This window comes from Varroa jacobsoni, unplaced genomic scaffold (assembly GCF_002532875.2).
Source record: "Varroa jacobsoni isolate VJ856 unplaced genomic scaffold, vjacob_1.0 scaffold_545, whole genome shotgun sequence".
In the NCBI taxonomy this organism is placed as follows: Eukaryota; Metazoa; Arthropoda; class Arachnida; order Mesostigmata; family Varroidae; genus Varroa; species Varroa jacobsoni.
Genome location: NW_019213447.1, coordinates 150996 through 177201, shown reverse-complemented (window position 1 = coordinate 177201; position 26206 = coordinate 150996). Strand labels below are relative to the sequence as shown.

The 26206-nt window shown below is 38.4% G+C and overlaps 2 protein-coding genes and 1 long non-coding RNA gene across 9 annotated transcripts in view; all 3 read left to right on the top strand.

The window, feature by feature from the left end:
• Positions 1-105: 105 nt before the first annotated feature.
• LOC111261325 (uncharacterized) lies at positions 106-21950 on the top strand. 5 transcript variants are annotated; one of them, XM_022834725.2, is made up of 8 exons: positions 1782-2188; positions 11877-12073; positions 16165-16564; positions 16790-16974; positions 17846-18049; positions 19492-19642; positions 20573-20727; positions 21794-21950. In XM_022834725.2, the coding sequence occupies exons 2-8, from the start codon at positions 12000-12002 to the stop codon at positions 21861-21863; spliced, it is 1239 nt and encodes a 412-aa protein (XP_022690460.1). In that variant the 5' UTR covers positions 1782-2188; positions 11877-11999; the 3' UTR covers positions 21864-21950. The 5 variants fall into 5 exon arrangements, 3 of the variants coding, with proteins under 3 accessions (XP_086824780.1, XP_022690460.1, XP_022690459.1); XR_015311464.1 differs by lacking the exon at positions 11877-12073 and having other exon boundaries at positions 106-1904; positions 19492-19646; positions 20587-20727; XR_015311463.1 differs by lacking the exon at positions 11877-12073 and having other exon boundaries at positions 106-1904; positions 19492-19646.
• Positions 21951-22339: 389 nt separating this feature from the next.
• LOC147753349 (uncharacterized) lies at positions 22340-23496 on the top strand. Its single transcript, XR_015311461.1, has 2 exons — positions 22340-22634; positions 22750-23496. It is a non-coding gene; the product is annotated as an uncharacterized LOC147753349 (long non-coding RNA).
• Positions 23497-24635: 1139 nt separating this feature from the next.
• Positions 24636-26206, top strand: part of LOC111261323 (pyrimidodiazepine synthase) — a 2806-nt gene continuing 1235 nt past the window's right edge. The window contains exons 1-6 of one of the 3 annotated variants that reach the window (XM_022834716.2): positions 24636-24768; positions 24946-25006; positions 25298-25403; positions 25517-25642; positions 25724-25793; positions 26048-26192. In XM_022834716.2, coding sequence (XP_022690451.1) covers positions 24976-25006; positions 25298-25403; positions 25517-25642; positions 25724-25793; positions 26048-26192 — 478 coding nt within the window. In that variant the 5' untranslated portion in view covers positions 24636-24768; positions 24946-24975. Of the gene's footprint in view, positions 24856-24925; positions 25007-25297; positions 25404-25516; positions 25643-25723; positions 25794-26047; positions 26193-26206 lie in introns of all 3 variants that reach the window. The other 2 variants (XM_022834718.2, XM_022834717.2) reach the window with 2 other exon arrangements.

Below are 26206 nucleotides of genomic sequence, written 5' to 3'. Positions count from 1 at the left end.
GTAAACTCTTCCCTTTACGCAGTTTTTGGTAATCGAAGTGATTCATTTAGTGGCACAACTGAGTCTTGATTTCATCTAGAGTCAAGTGTTATCCTACCTGTCTAGGTAACGGTTTCAAAATAAACAAATCTAAACCGTAGATGCAAGGTCGCACTGTTTAGAACGTTTTGTTGTAAGGCATTTGTAGCGGTGAGCTGATGATATTCCACATATATGTCTTATCGCTTTCGTCGCAAAATGAGCTACACTTTTTTACGGACAATCATTACACAAACCAGCAAGTTGGTCTTCTTAATGCTTAAAAACGTATAGCTAAGATATCGTTTCGCCATCAAAGTTCATTCATGTGGCTTTACTCGCAAACACGCCATTTAAGCATATAATTTCTTTAAAATACGTTTCATCGTCACATTTGTTTCCACAAAATTGTTTCGATGTATCCTCAAGGGGCAATATTTTCACATTATTTCTACAATATTATATAATCATAAAATGATAATTTATTTCGCACCTTATTTTTAATTAATGGGATTAATAACAATTTGTGGGCACTTCATTGATAACTGTTCTGTTTCACCGCTAATATAACATTGTATATATGGTGATCATCCGACATACTATAGGTGAGTTATCAGTTATATTGTACTTGGGGCATGATTGTTCCAAATACTGGACAGAGAAATGCCGCTCGCCCGTATCAGCTCGTTTACGTAACTATTATCGTGTGCTTAATTATATGCGTTGTTTTTTATAAATAAGCAAACCTCTTTTCCATTATAGCATTCTATCCAAATAAACAAATTTAACTATGTTAGACACGTCCAATGCATATCCTGTACACCTATTAAATACGCATACCACTTCTACCTGTCACGGAAACTTTTTTCGGTATATTATATACGAGAGCTGCGTTTGTTTTAAAATAGGCGCGCAGATGTGCCTATTATACTCGTTGGAATAATGATAAGGGAGACCCGTGCACGCGATCTACTCCGATATAGGCGGATCGAAACTTGCGATTGTGGCGCCGTCTGACGATCATCGTCGCTGCTGCTCGGAATCGACAAGTCGCGAAAGAGTTTAGTGCAGGAAAGGGACGAGATTTCTGCAGCATAGCAGGGCCTTTATTTACTGTTAGGCTTCCATTTGTTGGAGAAACAGCTTTATCTGTAATCTATCTGTTCTACACCTGCTTGATGATACTGAGAACGACAACAAGCGCACTTCAGTCCTTCTTGCTACTGATAATTTTGCCTGCCGCATGATACTTTCAGTAATCGAGCGAAAGAAATCAAGTCAAGTGAAATAAAGAAGTTGTTATCCTTATGCTTTACATATTCTTTGCAACCTGTTAACTTACTACTGGTGGCGAGTAACCATATTGATTGACTCTCTCGTTTGAATATGTAGTCGATCCGGAAAGAATAGTTAAAGAAGGAACGATAAAAAATTTACCGCCGTAATTTATGTGCTACTATACATCTGGATATACGAAGTTTCACGTTGTTGCAAGACGTTGCCATACGGCAGTTGAGCCGTAAAAATGTCGAGTTTTACCTTGAACTACAGCCGCACCGATTCCAACTTATGTGCGGTTAATCGCTGACCCCTAGCTTTTAAGGGTGAAGTCACCGAACAAAGTGGACAGCTTGAGGCTTCAAGTACAACCAAGAAGTAGAGAATGACTTTGTGCTCGCGTTGCAGCTGCAGTTACAACTATGAACATACCAAGGCAACCGTGGAAAGTTGGTAGAATAACTCGTGCGCATGGTTCTTGTTTATGCTATGTATAATGTGTACATTTCAGTGATATGTACTGATTACAAAAAGAGTTACTTTATCTATCATTTATCGCGGAAGGAAGTGTTTTTTTATAAAAAGAGTAGTAACCACCGTTGTGAAGGGTAAGCCAACTAGATTAATTGAACCTGTAAGCTCGTGAGCCTCCCCAATCATCTTTCAGTCGTCAACATGGTGAACGGGGCATCGACCCCAGTCACGTCCTTGACTGGTCGCAAGGGAGCACAAAAGGCTATATATTACTTGTCTACTGCATAACGCTAAATGGCAAACGACACTAAACGCATACTAAGGCAGAACTTCCCAAAAGACGTATGTTAGTAATCGACCCAGAGAGAGCAAACGAATCAGGCTTGTTGGCTAAAGTGCTGTTAGGAAACATGACAAGGTTTGTAGAAGTTGTCCTCCTGAAGAAGAATTTTATTATCATTTTTATAACGTATTACGTGTGGTTTGTCTAGCTATATAAAATTTTCTATATGATTTGTGAGGTACTGTGTGAGTAAGAACCCATCGTATACACACGTCGAAATTGAGTCAGTAAACATATTCTTCGAGTGCACTCGAATCTAATGGAAATAGGTCTCAACGAACATTTAATTATTATTACAAGATGAAAATATACTTCTGATGTTATATATATACTCATATATATAGATTCGAGAAATATTACTATTCTATTTCTTACGATTTATTCTAAGCGTCTATTGGTTATTATCTGCTGCGCGTAAATAAAACTGGTATCCTATTCATGCTTGTCGTCGCTTTTCAAAAATCCTCGGCAGACACAAATTGTATTATAATCCTGTTCACGGTATGCGTGCTTTACGTCAGATGTCCACCCAATAGGCTATGTTACGTCGTGAGACGGTCCATTGGCGACAACTATTACATAAAAAAACTGCTCAACCTGTTGCGCTGCCTCGAATGAAAGCAAATTATTTTGAATTTTCATTTATCATCATATAACAATATTTCCTCTAAACTGCGTACATACGGATTTTATGTACATCCAGTTAATCAGTAACAGTAATTTACTACTTCAAGTCTGGTTTCAGTACTGTGCTCAAATCTTTCTGTGTCTGTAAACAATCAATGGATTGCTTCTCGTAGAGACGTTCTACTATCATTTTTTCTTGTAAATTTGAATTCTTTATATAAAAGGTAACTAGCGATTGTGCCTAAAGTTCGTATCCCAGAAGTTTGCAGAGACCTGTCAGATTTGACTGGGCAGCACCGATATATCTGACACAACATGTGTTCGTATTGGATAGATTTGCCTAACGAATACGTATCACTATTTTTATGTTTGTGCTCGGAAAAAGTACAAGTGCCTACAAGTTGAAACATAAACATCTGTCACATACGTAGTTGGAGTCTGAGATATGGTATACAGATATTTATCTTCTCGGGCTGATCGAAATATGGCGTGCCATTACTAACCCACAGATTGCGTATTTGGTGAAGAATATAGTTCCTTCTTTTTTGTCCGAGTAAACGGCATACGCTATTGAGGTATAAGTCGCGATTCGACAAGAAAGTCTGCATCGCGATCAGGGGCTCATATCTGTCAAGACCAGTTTGTTGTCCGCTTTACAGTGAAGCTAGCTTTGAATGATAGCTTCCTACTGGACAAGACTGACAGAATAATAACTATCCCAAAGATGGCAACATCTGATCGATTATATCCCACACCTTTGTCTAGACATGCGTCACATTTCAACGGCCTAGACGCAGCTTTAGATGGCGTTACAAATGAGCTGCGGACATCAGGCCTTGATGCCATAAGTGAGAAGTCTGATCACGCAAAAGCGAAACACTTGTACAATTTTAAAATTTTCTAAAAAATAAAATGTTCATGCCAGAAAAAATTCAAACCATCATGTTTTTACACAAAGCTGAAACCTTTAAAGTGCAAAAAGTTCTGTCCGTGATGCGAAGGAATCAAATAATAACGAATAAATGCATTGCCAATTGAAGACGGTCGTATGTTGATTAACCGAATAAACAAACATTACGAAAACGCGCATTATCTAGAATTTATGAAGGATTTACTTCAGCACTCAAACGCGAGACGTAAACAAATGTAAATTACTTTCTGAAAACAGCTAAAAACTAACAAGAATATGTGCTTCTGTCTAATATCTATTGATTTAGTACACGCTTCCATTAACAAGTATCAAATGATAATTAAATCGAGTTACAATAAGTAAATGTTAATACGGATTATAGGTAGTCGAACGAAACGAAACGAACGAACAAAAAACATTGTATTGGTGCGTCACGGTAATAAAAAGCTAAAACATATTTACTTGTCTAACGATCCTCGAGGTACATGTAAATCGACGTCATACCCAACGTCAGCGTTAATGCGATGGGCACCACAAGTGAGGCATATGCTAACCCATTTTCGATTTTCTGGCCAAGACAATAAATACAGTCGATATTTTTATCAGAATTATCTATCGAAGTCGTTTCGTCTCAATTTTTAATCGCTCGAAGTCACTTGGTGGGCTAATGTCACTATCTTGAACAACAGGTCAAGTAGCCCCCTTACTTTGACTGACAAAAAGATCTTGTTACCCTCTGGTTCTCAATATGCCCTGTATTGCATGATATAGAAATTTGTTTTGATCCTAAAGTGAACGTACAAAATCGTCCTGTAAGCTTCAAACCTAATTGGACTAAGCACAATTTGAATACCGCCCATACCTCCGAATGTCTTTCCTAGCAATGGGCCACTATATGACGTTTCGTGTTAAATGTCAGCCTTTTAATGCGAGCTTATTTCCAAGTAAAGCCAACAGCGCCTAGTCAGAACGATAAACGCCATATCAGAGATATACAGCCAGCTCTGATTGTCGGTGGTCTCGTTTATGATAGCACTAGATGTATGGTACGTGCCGCTTTATTTACTACGACCAAGTCGTACAAGAACTGTAGCCTTCACGGAATTACACAGCTACATTGGAGCAACTACGTTCGTTTCTCTTTCCGAGTTTCAGTCAGACCTTGGTTATCGTATAAGCAACGTTCGTAGCACTTTTCGATTGAATCGACTAATTCTAACAGCTGTTGACTCTGTTTCCGAACCGTTGGTAGTAAAGATGAACCATCGATCGAACTTTAATAGTTGAACGAGGGTCAAGTCGACCTTGCGATTTGACAGCATAGAACATATCGAAACCAAAAACAGACCCTACTGTCACATAGTCAAAAAGACAACTATCATAAGCGATAACAGATGAAATGCATGCTAATGAACGTGACCTATTAGCATTGCGCAGTTTCGCATATGTGTTTGCCCCATTTTTCATTTTCTTGTAGTCAGGAGCTCCTAATCGCTTATAGTATGTCTGTAGTATTGTGTAAGAATTTTGGCGCTAAATCTTTTAACGAGTGTGAGTTTCTAGAACGTTTATGACACGACTGATGATGGAACTCAACTCGCTACACACGTTTAAAGTACCTTCTTCATTATTATATTACATCGACAACAATACCCATTGTCCCTTCTCCTAAAACTCAGTTGAAACTCTTTGCACCCAGTTCAGCTTGAAATCTGCGCCTGCAAAATGTAGAAAAAGTACGAAGTTGTTTGCCTCATTAGTCGTAGGTGGTGCTAGATCGCAAACATAATTTTTATTAAATGCAGAGTTGTTTACCAAATAGTCACGCGAAAATGCAGCTATTACCCTTGACGTACGTTTGCTCTCCGGCCTATAAAATAACCTCGTATGTAAGGTCCTCGTTGATTGAAAGTTCATGAAGATCTTACATTATAGTTTGCATAAGCCTCACCCCAGCATTGCAATATGATTTTGTTCCCTACATATAGCACCGTTTTAAATTTTGGCTATAGCTTGACATCCCTCAAATCAGATGCATAATGATAATTTATGTTTGTAAAGAAATAATAAGACTCGACTTATAGAAAAGCCGTGTTATTTCTAGCTGATCTCTAATATTGAATGTACGCTCAAAGCGTCCTTTTTCGTCAAGATCCTTCGTATCCTGCCTTTAGATCGCTTATCTGTTTACATATGCGTATTATTCTCACATTTCTACTCTTTTTTCACCATCCTGGGCTCCTTTATAGGCAAACAAAGTATTTAAGCGATTTACAGCAATGTAGTTTTTTTCTTAGCTCTTTTTTAGCCTCTCCTAAATATAAACCTGGACTTGGAAATAAGTTATCAAGTTCTCAGCGTACGTATTATGCTTAGCAAAATCCCGAACAAGAGTGCCCTTTAATTGTTTCCTCGAAGCATTATGTAAAGAAGGTCGACAAACAAGTTGGTAGTACATCTGTCAAGGAAGAAAGCTCACTTTAACGCTCACCCAACGAAAACGTCGACCTTTTCACGTTGGTATTGATTTACTAGCGTTTATCAATCTTTGAACTCAACGTTCGACGTAAATATAATTATAAATCATAAGCGCGCTATTTTTATAATTGTCTGTCGGACCTAACTTAGCCTGAAGCTTCGCGCTACGTACATCCCTGAACGGCACAGGATGCTATGGAAGTATTACTTACTTTTTTTAGGATTATTTCACATTAGTTAAATTGCACTTTAAGACGTGGCCTAGTCCCTGTTCACATTTACGTAGCGTCAAATATTGTTTCAATCAGGTGGTGTAGTGAGCAAGCTAAAATCTACCGCATATGTCATATTGGGGTCTATATTTTTCGGTACCTATTTTCGACTAGTGAACACAGTAATGACAAGTAGCTTATTCATTCATAATGTTTTCTACAGGCATGAAGAGAAGGATTATATCTCTCTACTATGGAATGTCTATTTTCTCCCGTGTTTAGATAGGAACCCAGGAGCAGAGCTTTCAGTAGAAAAAGTATTCTGATCTGTCGTATATTTTCCTTACTTTAACTGCTAATTAAAATTTTAATTGCTGATTAAAATGCAAGAATGACAAATGTTTTATCATACTTGAACTTTGTAATATTTCTCGCGTTCTATCTAGTCTGACTCTATCGATCAGTTGAGTGGAACAGAGTGTCCATGCTTATAAATATCAGTCGGCTGCAACGACTCAATGGTTGGACTCTACTTCCATAAGTGTATGCGTGCACTGATTGATACTGACAGGCGCGTTTTTACGGGTATATTGTGCTGATTAAATTTCGTATGCCAGCTGGGGGAATTACAAAGATCTTTACTGCTTTGCATGGCCCTTTGGTCTAGATTCGGTTTATTATTTTTCTAAAAGGGTCTGTTGAATTCGACTGACTATCGGATATGTAGAGCGTCTATTAACTGAGCATTTGCAAGAAAATAATTTAGAGCATCTGGCAGCCATTCTACGGCTCTACGAATTATTTTAAGTGAAAATACTCTTCTTCTATAAAAGGCTTCATTGTATTACGAACGCTACGAAAAGATAACTCGTAACGTTGACGTTCTCGGCCAAACGATAATGATCGCCATATTCTAATCTTTAAAGCGTACTCATTCCGCTTTGGGTGCTTTCGGTGCTAATGCAATAATATGACGCCTAGGTAATGAATATAGGAGAGTCTAATGGCACACCAGATAAAATCGACGAAATCAATGGTACAGTACTATCATTACTACCGAAAAACCGGAGTTATACTAAGCTATCGTTTCTCTTGTTATTCCTTAGGTGGCTCTAGAGATATAGAGGAACACGTCGGAGGTTGCCCATTGATATATTATTATTACTATTTATTGGATATCGGGTTTAAACTAACTGTGCCGAATATAACGTAGTGATTCGTACAACGAAACGCATCGTATATTTATTAACCAACAAATTCGTTAGAAGCTGAAATCCGCTAAATCATGGAGTGGAAATTCAAATAGTTATGAGCAAATGACATGCATAACTAGATAACTATCGAAAGCATTTAATTACTAATTTTTAACAGATTTTATTTCTATTTATTTAATTTAAAGCAGGTTTTATTTAAACAACACTTATAAAAATTCAATTAATTTCAACTGTCTTAATAATTTAACTTAATACATTTTGTACTCGCTAGATAAGCAAAATAGATGATACGATGTCCACTTTTTGCAAAAATAATTTTGCAGTTGATTCCAAGCATATTCATTAGACCAACAATGCGACTCCTATTCAACATGCAACATCAAATGAGAACAAATGCTTATTATATCCCTAGAAAAACGTCATTACGTTAAGTATGTTTTTAAGTTATGATTTAGTTAACATGAATTAGCTTTCACATTTAGATATCGGACAAGTAGGAGAAGATAAATAGCGAATAAAAATGAGCGAATTTCTTCTCGAAACGAATCCGTCTGATAATAAAATAAACCCACTTTCCGTAAAAGACCTTTTAAATAAATACCTGTATTCCATCTACACTATTCGACTCCACTGGCGTATCAGAGTGGCTGAAGGGAGCATTTTTTGCATCTAGATGGAAATGACTCATGGGTGTATACCTAAAGATCAAACTTGCACCGATCAAGCACCAAGGTAGATTGAGCGATATAATATTTGTCACTCGATGTTGAGCTATAAACGTGGGCCGACTGCTGATTTGCTCTGTCATGTATACATTTGGCGTAGTCACGTGAATTAAGAAGAAATGACTATACCTAACTATAACATGAAGTATAACGTATGGCGGTGATTCGAAGTGGGCGCTCCAGCATGTGGAAATGTCACTAAAAAGCTTGCACAAGACTTGAGGTATTATTGTAAAGTGCAGACAAACAGTTTAGACACAAAATACCCAGAAGCTTCCATTACGTAAAGTGCACTACGAAATAAATTGGCAGTCTGGCCAGACAGGACATTCGGGACATTGGAATGGTAATATTGCGACGATATCGTTTATAGTAAGCGCACTTAATAGAAGTAATATTGACCAGTTAAAATTAACTTCAGGACGCTCAACTAGATGCCTTCTTCTCATTACTAAATGAATCGAACAAAAATATTTAAAAAAGAAAAATAAGCATACTGAGAAACGCATAACAGTTTAGAGGATTGTGCAAAGCAATCAGCCCCACGATATACGTATTCTAATTCGGTTCACAGGACAGCTGTGTCGCATTTACTATATTACTAGGTAATGTTTTGCAGTAACATGGTTTAAAACGGTCGAGTACTTAGTAATCAGAAAACTAGTTGCATTTTTAGCCATTATTGCCACTATTAACCGGTACGTCTTGAGGCTTTTTTCGCCGAAGTGCACACTTTTAAATGCTTCATTGAGAAAACGTTAAGGAGAAAAAGTCCTAAACGTCCATCAGTTTACCAATTTTTGCGGCGTGGAAACACCGTTAGTATAACGCGTCGTGTATTGGGATCAACGAGGCTAAAGTCGACCGCTGTGGCCTGAGGTAATCTTGGCCAAGCTCATTTGCAATTTACTTTGGACAGATATCATTGGAGAGGGTGTCTGTGCACCTTTTAAGTGGAGTGTACTTTTCACCTTAATTACAATGTAGCTAAGTTTATTAAGCTATTATGGGTCGATTATGGGAGACTTTTGAATATACTATCTTTTCATTCGTTAGGAGATATTCCTTAAAAATACTATCATTCACCCCGTAGCTCCTTTCTTCAAGAAGAGTAATTTTGTATATCAGTTATCGTCACACTGATTGGCATGTAGCCCTGTATATACATATACTCACGTGCACAGACTCACACACAAAGGTACTAAATATCGAATAATAAGGAATCGCTGATATTACTCTATAGCTAACAATAATTATGTAGACCGATTAGCCGAACTGCAATTACCTTAAATGTGAGGTTGGAAACCTTAAACATTTGATAAATTTCATCGAACAGGCCAGCCAGGAAGCCATTCACAATGCTTGTGCCATAATGAAGTATTATTGGGTAGACGTTTTCGAATATTTTTGTCCACGAATGAGAATATTCCAGAAGATACGAGTGCTTAGTTTTATGAAGAAGCAACTTCACCAAGCTCTAGAGCTATTTGATTCATCAGTAACAACAGCTGCATAGGGCCAATCAGTAAATCACTCAAGACGACCAAATTTTTCGAGGATGTTCGAATTATGTAGCGTCTAGCTTACATAGTCGATAAGCATTGAGCTCAAAATCCTGGAACGAATTATATTGCGGTCGGTACGGCGAGATCCTGCCGGGCAAAAGAACAGCTCAGTATGTGGCTAATTCGTTGTATTTATAACAACACAATCATGAGTGATGCGTCCGGTTAAGTACTTACCGCTTTTCGACGCTGTCCACGTTGAATAACCGGCGTCCTTGGCAATGGCAATGGGAAGGTATCCTCAGAGTCAATGAGTGTTTCGATCGTTATGCGAACGTTAGAAACCGTCGGCATCGGTGATATGTAGATCTGAGTGGAAATAACAACGACAGCATACCGCTCGTAGGCCTCGAATTCGGACTCTAATCAAAGAGGGTTCCTTTGTAAGTCAGTCCGATCTATGCGGCCAATATAAAAGGCTCGAATTAGGCAACAGTGAGACCTGTGGCCAAAATTAAATCCATTATTCTTTTAGCTTACTCACTAATTAAAACTGACTAAGTGTTAAGCTCATAATTTCGATTTAGACCGTTTAATTCATCGTTTGCTATTTATTTGGCAAACAACTGTAAAGTGTTAATTACGGTGTTTCAGCGAAACCAATGTGAGGTCTGTTCATTCCGTCACCGCAGTGTGTGTATGTAATATGTTGTCTATAAGCTGCCTAGACCGCAATACTATGCAGAAACTTTAGCATTCAACGAAATGTCTGCCCTTCTTTATTAGATCAGACCCGAAGCAATACGAATGTATCGAACCACTGTCGAAGGCACACCTAGCATTTACGTTTGACTAACGTTAAGATCGTTATTTTATACTGCTGCTTTCATTGATCTCCTAGAAAGATCATTTCATTGAACTCGGTAGTCTAATATCAGTCCCACTTTTCAGGACACAGTGATACCACGACCTGTGAGCTGCTTACCGTACCGTATTGAAACTAACGTTAGAGTGAATTGCCTCAAATTCTAAGAGACCGTTTACTTCTGAGCCAAATTCTAGCCAGAATTCTACAAATAACTTATTATGCTAAGTTAATGCCTCTATCAGGAACAACCTGATATTACTTGAAAACTGACAAATGCGATCTTACATTCGTTCTTGTTTCGACTTGTTTATTTGTATTTAGACATTTCTATGTCCACTGTTATTGGACGCCGGCATCCATCTAAAATAAGGATGGCCCGATATGGGGATCGATTTATTGCGGACTTCTAGCAGCCTGTACTGCGTAGCCTTGAAGACTTACCGTGTGCGTGGGATACACGATAAGGTAGTCAAAAATGAAGTTAGATGTTTGGCTGCCTCTACCTGATCCCTGGTTTTTTGCAACTACTTCAGCAGTAATGTCTGCTTCGTCTCGAATAACAACAGTCGTTATAGCCGTGATGGCTGCAGTGCGAACTATCGATCGTTAGCACTATGTCCGAGCCAATTTCTCTTACTGCGCTGACGGCAATGGCGGGGGAAAGATAAAAGTAATCGGGAGTGCGTCATGCACTGTTGGCTACGTGGTGTTGTTCTCTTGGCTTTATTTATCCGTTTTCTCACATAGGATTTTGCAAATTGTGGAAGCGGTGATACAGATAGACACTTCTCCTATGTAGGATGTTAGGCACGAACGAGACACATGCGTGCTAGGTCACGGCCTGATTTTGGTGATCCCATTAAGTGCAGGCCCCGTTGAACTGAGAAATAGCAAATTGTATGTACCTTTATTTATCAATATGTTGAAATGGCATCATTGAAGACTGTTCAGATTGAGGACCTTGGCTTATATAAAGGGTTTTCGAAGTTAGCACGCGACTGAGTCCTTTGACTATTTGAAATGCACATGTCTGTCCGCACTGGACATCTTGCCATTTTCATGTATGATCACTAAGTATTACAACATAATGAGTATCTTCGTTGAATAGCATACTAATAAAATAAATATAATAAACAAAACAACGCTAGATCTGCCTTGTTAAAGCACTCATAGTGTGCAGAGCATTTGGTGACATTAAACGGTTGAACAAATCAAACTGTCCAGGCGGGAATACGTGTATTCAGAATCGTAGAACGGCGCGGTCGGCAAATCAACTGAGTCTAGTGCGATTACACTGTACCTTGAAGTGCCGAAGTCTTGCCGTAATGTTGCCATAGGAATATAAGGATGTTGCTAGGAGCAATGGTACGCGCGATACGGGATAAATCCCTGTTGCAAGTGCAAGCGGATGTTCATACCAGGTAAGCAAAACCAAGGATAGAAAATACCACCACTCAGAAACCAGCCAAATTTGCATCAATACCGTGTTATTCATTAATATTCACAATAGATATAGACAAGATAGATATAGAATCAAACTAAATTATTAGCATCGAGTCTGTAATCCCTTATTACCACTGAAAGTGCTAGCTGTAAAAAATACACATTTGCTACTCAATCCTGCTTCGACATTACGCAGAAGTATTAACTCGGCAAACAATTTTTATCTTATTTTTTCTTTTGGATTCTAATTACCGTTTGTGGTTGGTAAAGTCTATGCTCAGACAGGCTCCCATCTTCGTGGCGTCGTGCGTAAATCATACACTCTCTGTTGAGGTGGGCTAGTCCTGAAATGTGAGGAAAGCTAAAAACGCCAAAGCGATATAGTACTCTAGGTCCACTAAAAGTGCGGGTTCAAATAATACAGAGGGTATCAGTTTGTGCACCAGAAATGATGGGCACAATCTGAAATGTTAAATAGACCGAGGTCGACAAAAGAAGGGGAGAGATGTTTTTTAGGCCAAGAAAAATTCTAGCAAACCCAAGCTGGAAGCACATGTATGAAGAACACTTAGCCAGCATTCTCGTATCAGCGCTTTGAAAATTTTAACAGCCATCTGCTCTAGGACGACTTCGGCCTAAGGTTTTGTCCAAACCAAAGTTCTTGTTCCAGTAAAACTGATATGATTGGCCTATCTCAATCAGATCCTTTTTTTTTTTAATTTTCCTTGTTATGTCGCATTTCCGTCAGACCTTAACAAAAGGAAAAACATCCATCAAGATTATTTCGCAAACACAGCCTATAACTAAACTGTAATAGGGTCTTGGATCTACGAAACTTGTTTTTACGTTTTCAACTTATTCGGCCAATATGTCGGCACTGGCTAGAGTTTAAATACACTGACATGGATGGGCCCTCAGAGATTATCAAGGCATCATTTGCAGCTTTTAGTCTGCGAACTTGCATATTTGTTGAACTCTATCCGCTACAGTAACTGCAAAAAGGCGATTGAATAATAGGCAGTTCCTAGTAAACGACCAAATATACTCCACGACTAGGAAGCCATAAGTGGATGTTAATGTTTAACAGAAAAGTATAGTTACTTCTCATGTCAGTCATGGCATCGTATCAACCATAATATTGAAAGATATTACGCCCACATCTACTACAATCTAACAAAAATATCTTTTTTCACGATCAATTTTTTCGTATTGTAAGGTCTTTCGTTACAATTTGAACTAGTGCAGATCGTGAGATAATTTCGAATGATTTTTTTAACTAAGTCCAAAGTTACCATCTACGTCCAGTAGTTAAAAATGCCAATACTCGAATTTCAATCATATTGAAAATTAAAACGTGGCAGCAACACGTCGCGTATAGACAACATGTATGATAATAAAGCAATATTTTAACCTATACATTCTAGTATATAGAGGTACATTGCAATTATATACAAACACTACTGATAAATTTGGTGATAACAGCGCCTTACGGTAAACTTAACTTATTATTTCAAGTGGTGCATGATATGTACGCTAGACGCTGGTCAAACTTATTTTTATATTTAACATAGTTTTTACCAGTTATGTATTGTTTTGTCGTCGACCCTCATTCACTTACATACTGGATGGATCCTTAGTGTCACGTATACCTGGGCCAAGAATTAACGCAGCAGTCACAGCTAGAAGTTCTTCTGACTCGGCTCCTTCTTTTAAACTATCAACTTTGTGGCGAAAGCCATGTATGACGAGCCAGGTAGCTATGACACGTCGATTTTTTGTGACAATCTTTCCAGCTGCTATTAACCATTGCTGGCACTATAGAGAATTAAGAATGAATGTCCGCCATCTTTCTTTCCCGTTTTTTTATAGTTTACTCAATGGATTGCTTAGTGTCTTGTGCATTTTCGATTAAGACTGCCATCATCGTCGCAAGCTACACCGGTCTGTCATTTGTGATTGTACCCGCTTCTCTTGAAGAACGCGAGATTGTGTCTGTAAATCCTTTCATATTTCAACAGATGCGGTCGCTTTGTTTTAATCGGACGAAAGTGTTTTGTAATGCCGATCGTCGTTGATCTTCGCTCCCGGTAATCCATAGCACTCCAACCTCTTCTGTGAAGGAAATTTATCGTCGCATGACCAAATAGGAAAGCAACCCGTTTTTTTCCTGATTCTCGTTCTATGCTGATGGTTTTACTGGATATTTTTTGCCCCTTGGTATTATGATTATTATGCTTTTATTTCAACATCTAGGATCTTCATCTCGTTGAAGCTACACGTTAAATATGTAAGCTCAAGGAAGAATTATCACCATGACCCCTGAAGAGTTCACTAGGTCTACTCACCTTTCTTGCGAACGTGTACAGTAGATGTCTTAATTAATTCTCTACGACAACTGAGTTGCCAGACGTGAGAATGCTTTGGAGGTGAGCTCTTGTGACCTCGAATGAATGAATGACGCAGCTGGCTTTAGATGGCCATGAACGGCTTACTTATGCATCAGAAGTGGGTGCTGTTTTTTATTAACTGCTTTTCTCCACCCGAGCATAACTTTTTTGGTTTCTCTCAGCGTTCTCCTATAGAGACACTGCACCATCACAATCTTTGTTTAGTTATACCGCACCTATAAGCTCCAATTGCATCTTTTTTGTTTTGCTATCGAGGTTAGAATGTTTGGCATTTTCACCTCCCTAATGGCAGTTATACAGACATTTAAAAGGGCTCCTACGGTACACGTTTAGTGTACTGATACATTTCGACAGAAAAAATGATTTTAAAATTTCGCGCATCTTTTGCAAATCCAAAAAAAGATAACAATGGAGCGTTTGCTTTAGGCTTAGGTATAGCACATTAGAATATGTCCTTCTGTCCGGAGACAATCGTCGACACCCGCGTCGTTGTCTTATCCCGCTTTGCTTTTATTCATGCGCTTTGTGAAGATATATGAAAGACCGATTTTTCAAGTGGTCCTGCACATGTGATAGTGTATCGGTCGGTAGTTACTAACAAACTACGCTGAAACTTTTACAAAAACAAGTTTCTCTGTTCTCGAGGTTATAAGCATGAGCGTTATACGTTTTAGGAACAATGAATCTACATTTGTTGTACACCTTCGGAAGACAAAATAATTTGGCTTTCAGGGTTAATTTGTATCTGTTCGGCATTCAAAGGACGAGTGTACATTACTACGCTATTCAAAAGTTAGCCTTCGGTAAGCACACATGTTTTATCACAATAGCTTCAGTATGGTTAACTTTCGATTATTTTTACCTGTCACACCTCCTGTTGCCCTACCAATTTGATTAATTCGATTTGCTGGGTGCCGCCCCCGCGCTAATTTATTTGCTCAGTTCGTATTCAGGAATCGTTAATATCGCCTTTATAAGTAAGCACTGTCCTTTATTTCTGCAAATTTGGTGGCAAAAAAGTATTTTGTTGCCTACAAAAGGGTATGCTTTACAGACCACCGCATTAGCATAGGCATCACGAATATTAACAAATTCCATATCAGACAACAAGTAGATTTATTTTTTTGTGTATTTGCACATCACATTGTTTCTTCCTATTTCTTGTAAATCACTACGATCAAAAAGTAAGATTCGGAATATTTCCTTCCCTTCGTAAGCACAAACTTAGCTACTTCTTTGGGCGAGTTCTCTTTTTTAAATTCCGTGGGGTACGAGTAAGTATTGGGTTTCAAGCCAAACTTTAAAGTCGACTGCTACCTGCAAATCAAGAGGGCATTGTATGGACGGCATTACAATAGTAGCTATAATAATACTTGTTGCTATTATAGCAACGAGTTGGTCAATAAATTAACCTATACCCTAACTGAAACAAAGGCATATCTTCTGGCAGACTTGGTTTACCTAATGTTGCTACTTCACCTATACTAATTAACTAGGTGAGCAACTAAATTAAAAGGATATATCAAATTCGTGTTTGAATTGTGTCAAGCGAGCCAACACTTACAAAGCAAAATATTATTCTATATATTCTTACTAGTCAAATATGAGCAAATGAAGCTGGTTTGACCTAGAAACATTTTTTCTCATTTTTTGCCCAAAAGCTCTAGGCCGCCTGTGCATCCGCGGACAGATACCCTTGATTCTTCGCTACTGCCGGCAGAAGGGACTGCTTCAGTACTGCGTACATACTTTCACCCATTGCCGACAGAAACTTCGATTCCATCCAGAGTCATAGACAGACCCAGTCAAACAATTGGAATACCGCCCCGCGATACGAGCACCAGTGGCGAAAACCACGCGGAAAATTCACAGTCCCCACAGGTCGCCCTTTTACATACGCTACCGCCTCGCGTGGCCACTCCGCTACCACCTAACGATTGGACAACGGCGCCTTTTGAGCCTTCATTGATGCCCGATATTCCTGACACAATGCAGGAAGAATGGTATAAGGACAAAGCCCGTATCGTCGAAGTGGATCCCGACATACAGAGCAGCATTCAGGTACGTAGTGATGACTATGAATAAGATTGTCTTTGGCGTAAGGTTCGTATCCTACAGCTCAAACGTGAGTTATTTGATAAGGTTACTGCAAAATACTGGCTACTCGGCGGCGCTTCTAATTGTTTTGGCATTATCTGTTCTCAACTAAAGAGGTTATTACGTCATTTCTTTAAGACGAATTTCAAAATGGCCGTTAACGTTCCATTGTTTTATTAATCATTACAGGAAATTGAGGATTTGACAAAAGATCTGCAACTGGATATGGATGACAACGACGGTGCGTTTAAGATGCTTCGAGACCGAAATGCCGGCACTCAGCCTACAGGGAATTTTCGCAGTAATAAGACCTTTGGCGATAGACTATTTAGCACGACAGGATTTGAACCACGGCGGTATTCACAAACAACCAGGTTCGGACTATTTACATTACAGTTTTTTTTTCAATAAACAACAAACTCGTTTCATGTCGCAATTGCAAAATTTCCGGCGTTGGCCACGAAATTAAAAAATGGAAATAGAACATACAGGCCGTAAGCGTAGATTTACAATAGAAAATATGTGATCTTACAGTTCCAACAGTAGCTCTTATTTAAATGTGTTTATTATTTTTACAGTAGCAGCTGCACCTGTGAGCACAAAAATCGACGAGCTATTATAAGTGATCGGAAGGTAGTTTTTGGCTAAAAATCCAAACTAAAAGGTCATAGATTCATTGGTAAACTGCTTGGAAGCGGAATTACATGTATCACTCTCATATTGTATGTACTATATATATATGTATATATTAGTACATATAACTCCGTTTACGAGCAATTTATTAATGTATCTATGAGTTTCTTATTTGTTTGGCATTAAACAATAAATGGCCTGGGTTTTTAACTGAAAATTGCCTTCGATTTTCGTACTCATTTCAACATGACTATAATAGAAAATAGTGTTGGTTTTGACGCTCACAATTACACTGTTCAATATATATAACGTAGTCGTGAAAGTAGTAAATACAGTAAATATTAAGCCAGAGCGCGTACATATTTCCATATCAATATCTTATCCATGGTTGATGTATGTGACAGCAGTGCGAGACGCGCAAGAATACAAAATCTACTACAAACAGTTCAATTTATTCGCATTTTTCGTCTCCCACAAGAAACGTTAAGTCTTTTGTTGCTATTTATGAATCGCTTATATCTACACCACATCGATATATAATCGAACACTTTATTTAGATTTGTTTGCTTTCATCTGAATACTGGTTGTCGTCATGTTTGTATTTTTTTATAGTCGTGAGCGTGTTCCTCCGATCATGCTTCAGCGGCGAGCATCTGTACCTCGAATCAACGTTTCCCGTGCCACGTGTCGCAAGCCGACGTCTCAACCCCGAAAGACATTGGCAAATCTCTTGCCTCCAAGTACAGCATATGTATTCAGAGTGGGAGGCAACGGGGTTCATATGAAGTCTTCGAAAACGGTCTTAGAAAAGTTAAGGCAAGTGGAAAGAGTATTTTCCTTTTTTAAATCATCGGTGATGAATTCAGTAACATTCTGAAAGACCTAAGGTTGTTCAAATCGGGTTGATTTCCTCAGAGAGAGTATAAGTAGTCTCACATAACCGATGGCCGTATAAACGCTCCGGGAAAAGGTAGCTGCGCCATTGCATGCTAAGCGATCATTTTTTGACATTATGAATCATAAAACCCACGGGAGAAAATTGTAAAGCTACATTTCAAATACATAACAGTAAGCGAAAGAGTATGTTTGGAAGATCGCATGCGCCTAAAACCTTCCATGACAGTAAAAAACCTAAACCAAATATGTCTCTATAAGGAAATTTCGTTTACACAACTATAAGACGATATATTGAACAGATGCCCCTCTGGTTCGAACGTTTGTGATTACCCATATCATTCAATACTTTCGAATTGTGCAAAATAAACTATTTATTGCATGCATATACCTACATGAAATACTTGCCATAATAACGCAAACCTCATTAATATAATGATAATATTGCGGTTGGCTAGAAAATCAACCAGACACATTCTTGGATCATTAGAGCAATAATTCTATCAATAATAGAGCAAAAACTATCGTCAACGCTTATATAGTACATTTTATATTCTTAAACGCATATCATACACCGTTTTTTTGTAGGCTTAGCAAAACATTTAAGCTTAAACAGTTGCCGCTAAACAGAGATCCAATTCATTTGATATGATTACAATGGCCTACAAATATGACTCGACTCATTATTATATTTTTATGCCTATATATATATATATATATATAGGTGTACTGAAAACGTGATCTATAGACTAGTTTTTATTCTATTTGTTTATTTTACGAATTGAATGTTTCGAGATCAGCGCCCTCTTACCAGTTGAGGCTGAAACATAGATTCAACACCTGAATGCTTGATTACTGTCTGGCAAAGTGCTGAGATCAGGATACACTGAGAGGCAAGACGCAATTACAGACCAACCAGGTCGGTAAAGAGTCGACTTAATTTACAACCTATAATTGACTCTAACTTGTTCGTTCTTTTCAGCTCGGTTTAACACTCGTAACATAATGAAACTCTTCAATTTACTTTGCTGTTAAGAAAATTTTTTTGTGATTTGCGTACCTAACGGTCTAGCTCGCCTTCAGTATAGTAGAATGTTATACAACGTATCGAGAAATTACTACGCACTTTAAGTTGAAAGCTATCGAAACGTTTAACTGGTTTAGTTGCAAGTATTTATCTGGGCTTTTTTTTTCTCAATATCATAATTATCACAAATAATGAGGTGGCGTTTCTAATAATTTAGGCTAAGTATAGCACACCATTCTCTTCATGTACTAGATTGCCTGTGAATTAACTCAACTATTAAGCGACCTATGTTTATTGGTATCTACTAATCTCTGTCTGGTTATCGTGCACCTTTCAGATTAAACAGAGCTCCCATTTTGCTAAACAATCTGATGCGCTCAACAGAAAACTACACGGCTCGTTTCGATCAAAGCAGAAGACACGGTCGGACAGATCCTGCCCAAGACGATCTCGATATCGACAAGTTTGTTAGAGCCAACAATCAACAGGCAGGTGGTGCATTTCCGATAAACCATTAATATAAAAATAAAAAACGAACTAAACAGAATAAGTGAAATCAAACTTAAACACTAGGATTACCAACGCAATAAGTGAAATCAAACTTAAACACTAGGATTGCCAACGAAACAGTAGTGTCTTACAGGACACTACTCCTTTCGCCTGAGTTAGTTTCAATACGTTTTTATTTATTTATTTTTTCGTACCACACTTTTTCCTTACGCTTTTCTATATCGTTGACACAAAACACTGTGTATTTTTCATCGTACAACTTGCTAACTACGATTGTAAACAACGCAAGGTGTAACTCGCAAAATGCACATTGTTTTTAAGGTTTATTAGACTGCAATTGATAAACGACTATCACACGAGCGGATTAAGGCATTAAGATGTCAATTGTATTCTAAACGTAGAATGAATAAGATTCGTTTGAATAGTATCTTGCTTTACCTACATTATAAACGTAATTCGTAGGACTGCTATATATTTGGCAAATCCTAGTCTCTAAACTTCACTAGAATTGGCGCATCGCCCATATCTACTCGATTTGAAGCTTCATTTGAAGTATTCTACACTTGGATTATCGTATACCCTGGTAGCACTACGGTAGAGAATAAGAGCATTTCATGCATATATATATGCATACGTGTGTGCAAACAGCGGAGGCTATGCAGATTATCGAAGTCAATCCAAATTGATCTAAGCATGTACTTTCGTCCATCGAGTTCACATTGGCCGCAGTCCACGGTGTACTAAGATTTGATATGTATTTTACCTGTGGTGATTATGTTTTTGTATCATAAGTGATTTCGGTATCAGGTCACTTCGGTATGCACTTAGGTATTCATATTACGTAAGAACATGTGAGCACATCTATACATACATTCGTCCTGTCTTCTATTAACTGTCTTGTTCTTTAGGGATCAGCAGGAAGCAGTGGATCCCGCTTTTCACTGTTGTCTACCCCAGAAAATCAATCGGAAAGTCCTAATTTAAGAGGTTTTATGACCGCAGTAACTTCATCATCGTTATCGTCAACCACGAGTAAATCATCGGCGAGCAAGCCAGTTAATAGGTAAGCGGTTAATGTAAGATGAAACAAGCAACTGCGACATTCGTGCGCCCGGCTTTTTCACGCACACAAATTGACAAAATGACAAAAATTTGCTTCTTGATAAAGTTTAAGGCTTCCTCAATTTTACAGGCGTTTATTTTGCGAATCGTGAGAAGGTCTAGTAAATAGTTGAACTGTTCCACTGCCCTGGTTATAACTCGCCTGCAGTTCTAATAATACATCTTTTAAACCTACTGATATGGTTATGAATAGCAGTGATTGCTGCTAATTTCAATTACATCGACTTATTATAACTGCGTACATCCATTGTTTTCATAGTCAGATCTTTAGCAACCACGATTCCGATAAAACTTGACATCTTACCATTCATACTAAACAAAAAATAACCGTATTTGGTATCGAATGATGGCACCATCCAGCAAAAAAGAAAATGCAGAAAAATGTTTTTCTTCATTTTTCAAGTAACCCTATAGTGGTGGAATAAACTGTTCAAGTGTAAAATACTTCTATGTATAGTTGATTTCAAACTCCCTCTCAACTAATGATGACTAGCATTGTGAGCTAAGAGAGCATTCGATACTGCGTAGGTAAAGGCGAATGCATCCCCGTGATACTTCAGTCAGTAGCGTATTTGCGTGCGAGTCTTTGCGATAGGTGCTCTAGGTACGAACCCGAGCACAGACACGCTTCGTTTCGCGTCTCACCGGATGTGAAACTCGAAATTTTGAAAGACGACTGCAAACAACGAAGCCTCACATTTGAAAACCAACCTCTTTATATTTCGAGTTTTACACTCGGCATTAGGCTATTATTCTATAAGGAGGTTGGTTCCCAGCGCGAAGCGAAGTCTGTCTAAACTCGGGTTCGTATCCCTAAGATTCGCATGCAAATACCTTACCCATTAAGCTATCAGCGGGACTTTTGAAAACCAATCTAATAACCTTCAACAGACTCTGTGGATCTGTGACAGAAAGCTGCTGGTGAATAAAGACGAGGCTACCAGACTAGCTATAAAAAAAGTAAAAACCTATTTGTCATGAAATAGGAAAATCTGCTTATCTTTCAGGGATTTTGGCCCAGCATACGATGATGCGGACGAGTTAATTTTGAAAGATATTGAGCAAGAATATCTATAAGCATATCACTCTGTGTACATACATAACTTTCTCACTAATAGTATCGAATATATCATGTAAATAAAACAAAAATGTGTCCATGTAAAAGTTCTGGATGTTTTTAGTTTTGGAATATCACTTGCTGTGCGTTACATTAGACCTCGACGTCGAAGAAATGATTCCAGATTTTAGAGAAATTTTAACTTTGTTTTTTTAATTTTTTAGACAGCATTGAAAAAATTACTAGTGAAGGTTACTCTATGGAGTCTTACCCGGGGCTCTATATATATATATATATATATATATATATATATATATATATTATAAATTTGTGCGACCTAAATAAAAAAATTAAATACAATAAGTATGACAATATTAAAATAAAAGAGTACATTCTCACGTATACGCTATGGGTCTTAGAAGTTCGTTTAGAGATCAGCAAGGCTTCGTTCAAACCTCGTAATATATGCCACAACACCCGTGTATTATCCACCGATTCAATAGTTTAGTATCATTCTCTCAAGCCACTACAATGATACTTACATTCTAGAATCGATTTCTCAGTTCTTACCGAGATTTGCAGCAGACGCCTCCAAACTTACGCAGGCACTCACTGCTTAGCTGTACAAACTCATAGTATCGGCTATCTAAGCGCAGGTGAATTTGTCTTTAAATATCATCGAATAGGTTAATTAGACGTGCTAACAACTCTCCGATATTAGAAGGATCGCTTTCATCGATATTGGCTTTCGGATAACGAAGTCTCCGGATCTGCTCATATTCAACGAAGCGGTAGGTGGATTGACCATTGACTTATTGGCTGCCGATATACCGTAAACTGCTAATATGCAGTTCCTAGTTTTCAACTGATGTTTTGATCGGATTAATAAATCGTAGTTTTCCATAGCCTCAAATGCCAACATCGACGCCAAGTTGTATCTTATACATCCCCTCGTGGACGAACTTGCAGCCATCATCGTGTCCTCACTAAACTCATTACTTCTGCGACCAGAAAACTGTATCGTTGTCGACGTGTGCAACGAATGTTTAGTTAGCGGTCATCAGACATTCACGTAAATGTGATAGCGCAAGAAACAACTATAGCGAACTGCCGAACACTTCAGGCAAAAGCCACGTAATTTTAAACATAGTGTAGTCCGATCGCGACTGGATCCACAGTATATACTTCTGCTATGCAGTGTTTAATGGTGGTACCGAGGTCCGTGAAGGATGCAAAGTATAGGAACAACGACTCAACAAGTATTTCACCATGGAGGGGGTTACTAGAGTGGCACGACGTTATCCTTAATATCCAGCTTAATAAAAGCGTGAAACGAACAAGCGCTCTAGCGACGTGTGCCCTATTTCAGAGACATATGTGAAAGGCCGGACGTGAAAAAACCTAGCATCAAATAACAAATTTCCAGGGGGAAAAGAAGTCACGACAAAAACTAGTTTTTATAAGGAAATCGTCAAGAAGAGTTGTCTACAAATATTTAACGGGTCTACTTGTTGATCGATTGGCAATACTCGTTCGTAACAAAGAAGCCCATGAAACAGACAGGGATTCATAGTGCAAGGAACAACGTTGACGGTGTACACCACCCTCCTATTCCGTCCCAAGCGAATGCTTATCAATAAAAAAAGTTTATACGAGTATACATTGTGACGTTCATTTTCATTTCGTCTTCGGGTAAACAGTCACAGACGTTAGTGTTACTGAACTTTTAAAAGACTTAACTAAAAAAGCTTTTACAAAAATGTGTCGCAATTGGTAGGGTACGATTTGACATACGTCAATAAAGTCTAAATAAACTCGTCACCACTTACATCGAAGAGGCTTCGAATTCTAATTCCATTAACGACGTTTTAGTGGTTGTCTCGTACAATGTTCGCCTGCTGTGAGGTAGACTCACAGTCTGGGACTTAGCAACCCCAAATAGGGTAAAAGCGGATTTTTAGGATCAGACATTTTCAAATATAATCGCCCTGCCGGTACTTCCTCGTTTAGAGGATAACCATAGGTACGATTTAGAATGATTATATATCAATTTACTTGCGATTTATTAGAAATTGTGTGGAGAAAATAGCAGCAGTTGATCCTAGTTAGATCCTAATTTGTATACAAGTATGAGCATCCGTTAGATAAGGAAGGCATCATTGTTAAATACTGTTCACAGCTTCAAACTTTCACCCGCCAAGTAAGACATGTATGTGTAGGTAATGTGGATTGAGATATGCTGAGTAACAGCAGCAATGACTGTTTTGCCTCATTGAAGACTCTCACGAACATTTTCAAATGTTTTTATTAATCATATTTTTTGTAGTCTTGTGTCTGTGGCAAATACCTATGGGTTGGCCTAAGTTACGAAGGTCAAACGATACCTCTTTGCCACAAAGCAGATTACACAGTGAATCCTTTGTATCAAATGACTGACATTCCTTATAACGCCCAAGTGCTTAATACTGACGAAATCTCCTTTCAAATTAATACTTCCTATTACATTACAGCTCTTAATCAAGCTTCCTGCCCCAAAGATGGCGGAGCGGTTCGAGAAAGTCACAGTAAATGCTCGTGTAGACCTTAATCTAAAACTTCGGCTTCTTATCGAAATTATGCATCTTAATCTCTGCTTAATAGTTAGAAATATCCCGTTCAAGAGTATGGTACTGCAATTGTTATTACGGCGACAGCGATTAATCCATCTATCCGCGACTTTGCAGAACAATGGCTCGAAAAATTTAATCGGCTAAAAAATCCAATTGCCCGAAAAATCGAGTCGCTCGAAAGACTATTAAATGCGGCGACCATTGATCTAACCACAGTAGTCAATACGGAGCTCGCCTACTGCTAAGCGAAACCGTCCTTGTGTTTGGTGATACGCGGTGTCGTCCGCTACCAAAAAATCAACAGAACCTTACCTCGGTATGTGTAGCTCATTAACACTTGTAGAGGAGCGATAAAATTGTTTAGGTTGTCAATCAGCACAGTGAGGAAGCTCTATACTGTGAGGTGAGCTTACCGAAATAATGTTTGACCGTGTGAGACTTTGGCACAGGGTGAGCTTACCGAATTAATGCAGACTGTTTAAAATGGTTTCAGTTGTCAACACACAACAGCTCCGCGTCTACGATGACTCCGCCGGCGACTGCGTTCGCAGCTGGTACAGAAAGGATACGATAATTTTACTTATTTTTTTATATTTTACAAAGCATTTACTATATGAACTCGATTTTCTTGTTGGATCCATCCCACCCGAAACTCGTTTTTCTTGTTGGATCCATCCCGCCCGATAGTTGTGTAAGGTTCAACTTGGATCAAGGTTTAACTTGGATCCATCCCACCCGTATTTGATAATATCCATCCCTATCCCACCCCATAGTTGTTTAAGGTTCAACTTGGATCCATCCCACCCATAGTTCATAATATCCATCCCACCCCCAATTTGTTTAAGGTTCAACTGAGCCATCCCGTGCTGCGGGGCAGCTCCGGATCTACTCGATGCGTTTCTGCCCATTTGCCTCGCGTTCACTCCTCGTTCTCCTCGCGAAAGAAATTCCGTAAGTCACTAATGTATATCTCACTAATGTAGATTCAGTATAAATCACTAATGACTGGATAACGTAATGTGTGGGTAACATAAATCACTAACGTATGGATAACATCATAACAGCCACGAGGTCGTTAATATCAATCTGGCATCAAAACCGGAGTGGTATCTTGGCAAGTCACCATCAGGAAAGGTCCCTCTTCTTGAAAACGACGGAGTTCTCCTACCGGAGTCCATGGTTATTTCAGAGTAAGTCACTTATGTTATTTCAGAGCATTATTTTATTATATAATCAGTACATCATTAATCATCAGTATATCATTATTTCAGGTACTTGGATGAGACATGCAGTGGTCGCAAGCTCCTTCCTCAAGACCCGTACAAAAAAGCTCTAGACAAAGTAAGAAGACATTTCTATTTTGTAAAAAAAAAAAAAATAAATAAAAAAGGATTAGTATAGTAATGAGTACAAAGACAAATGTCTTTGTACTCATTACTATACTAATCCTGCAACTCAAAAATACAACCTCCGTTCGTACTTCCTCTGTACCTATACTCACACGATAATCATCCAAATAACAATTCATCCTCTGCTACCTATACTCACACGATAATCATCCAAATAACAATTCATCCTCTGCTAATCTTTCGCAGGTCTTTCTCGAGTCGTTTGTTTTCTCCCCCATTTTCAAGGTGTATTTTAATAAAGAGCAGTATGCTGAAGGATTTGACGCATTCTGGTCGAATGCAGCAGTCGTCGAAGACGAACTTAAGAAAAGGGGCATGAAATTTCTTGGAGGTTCGTAGCATTTT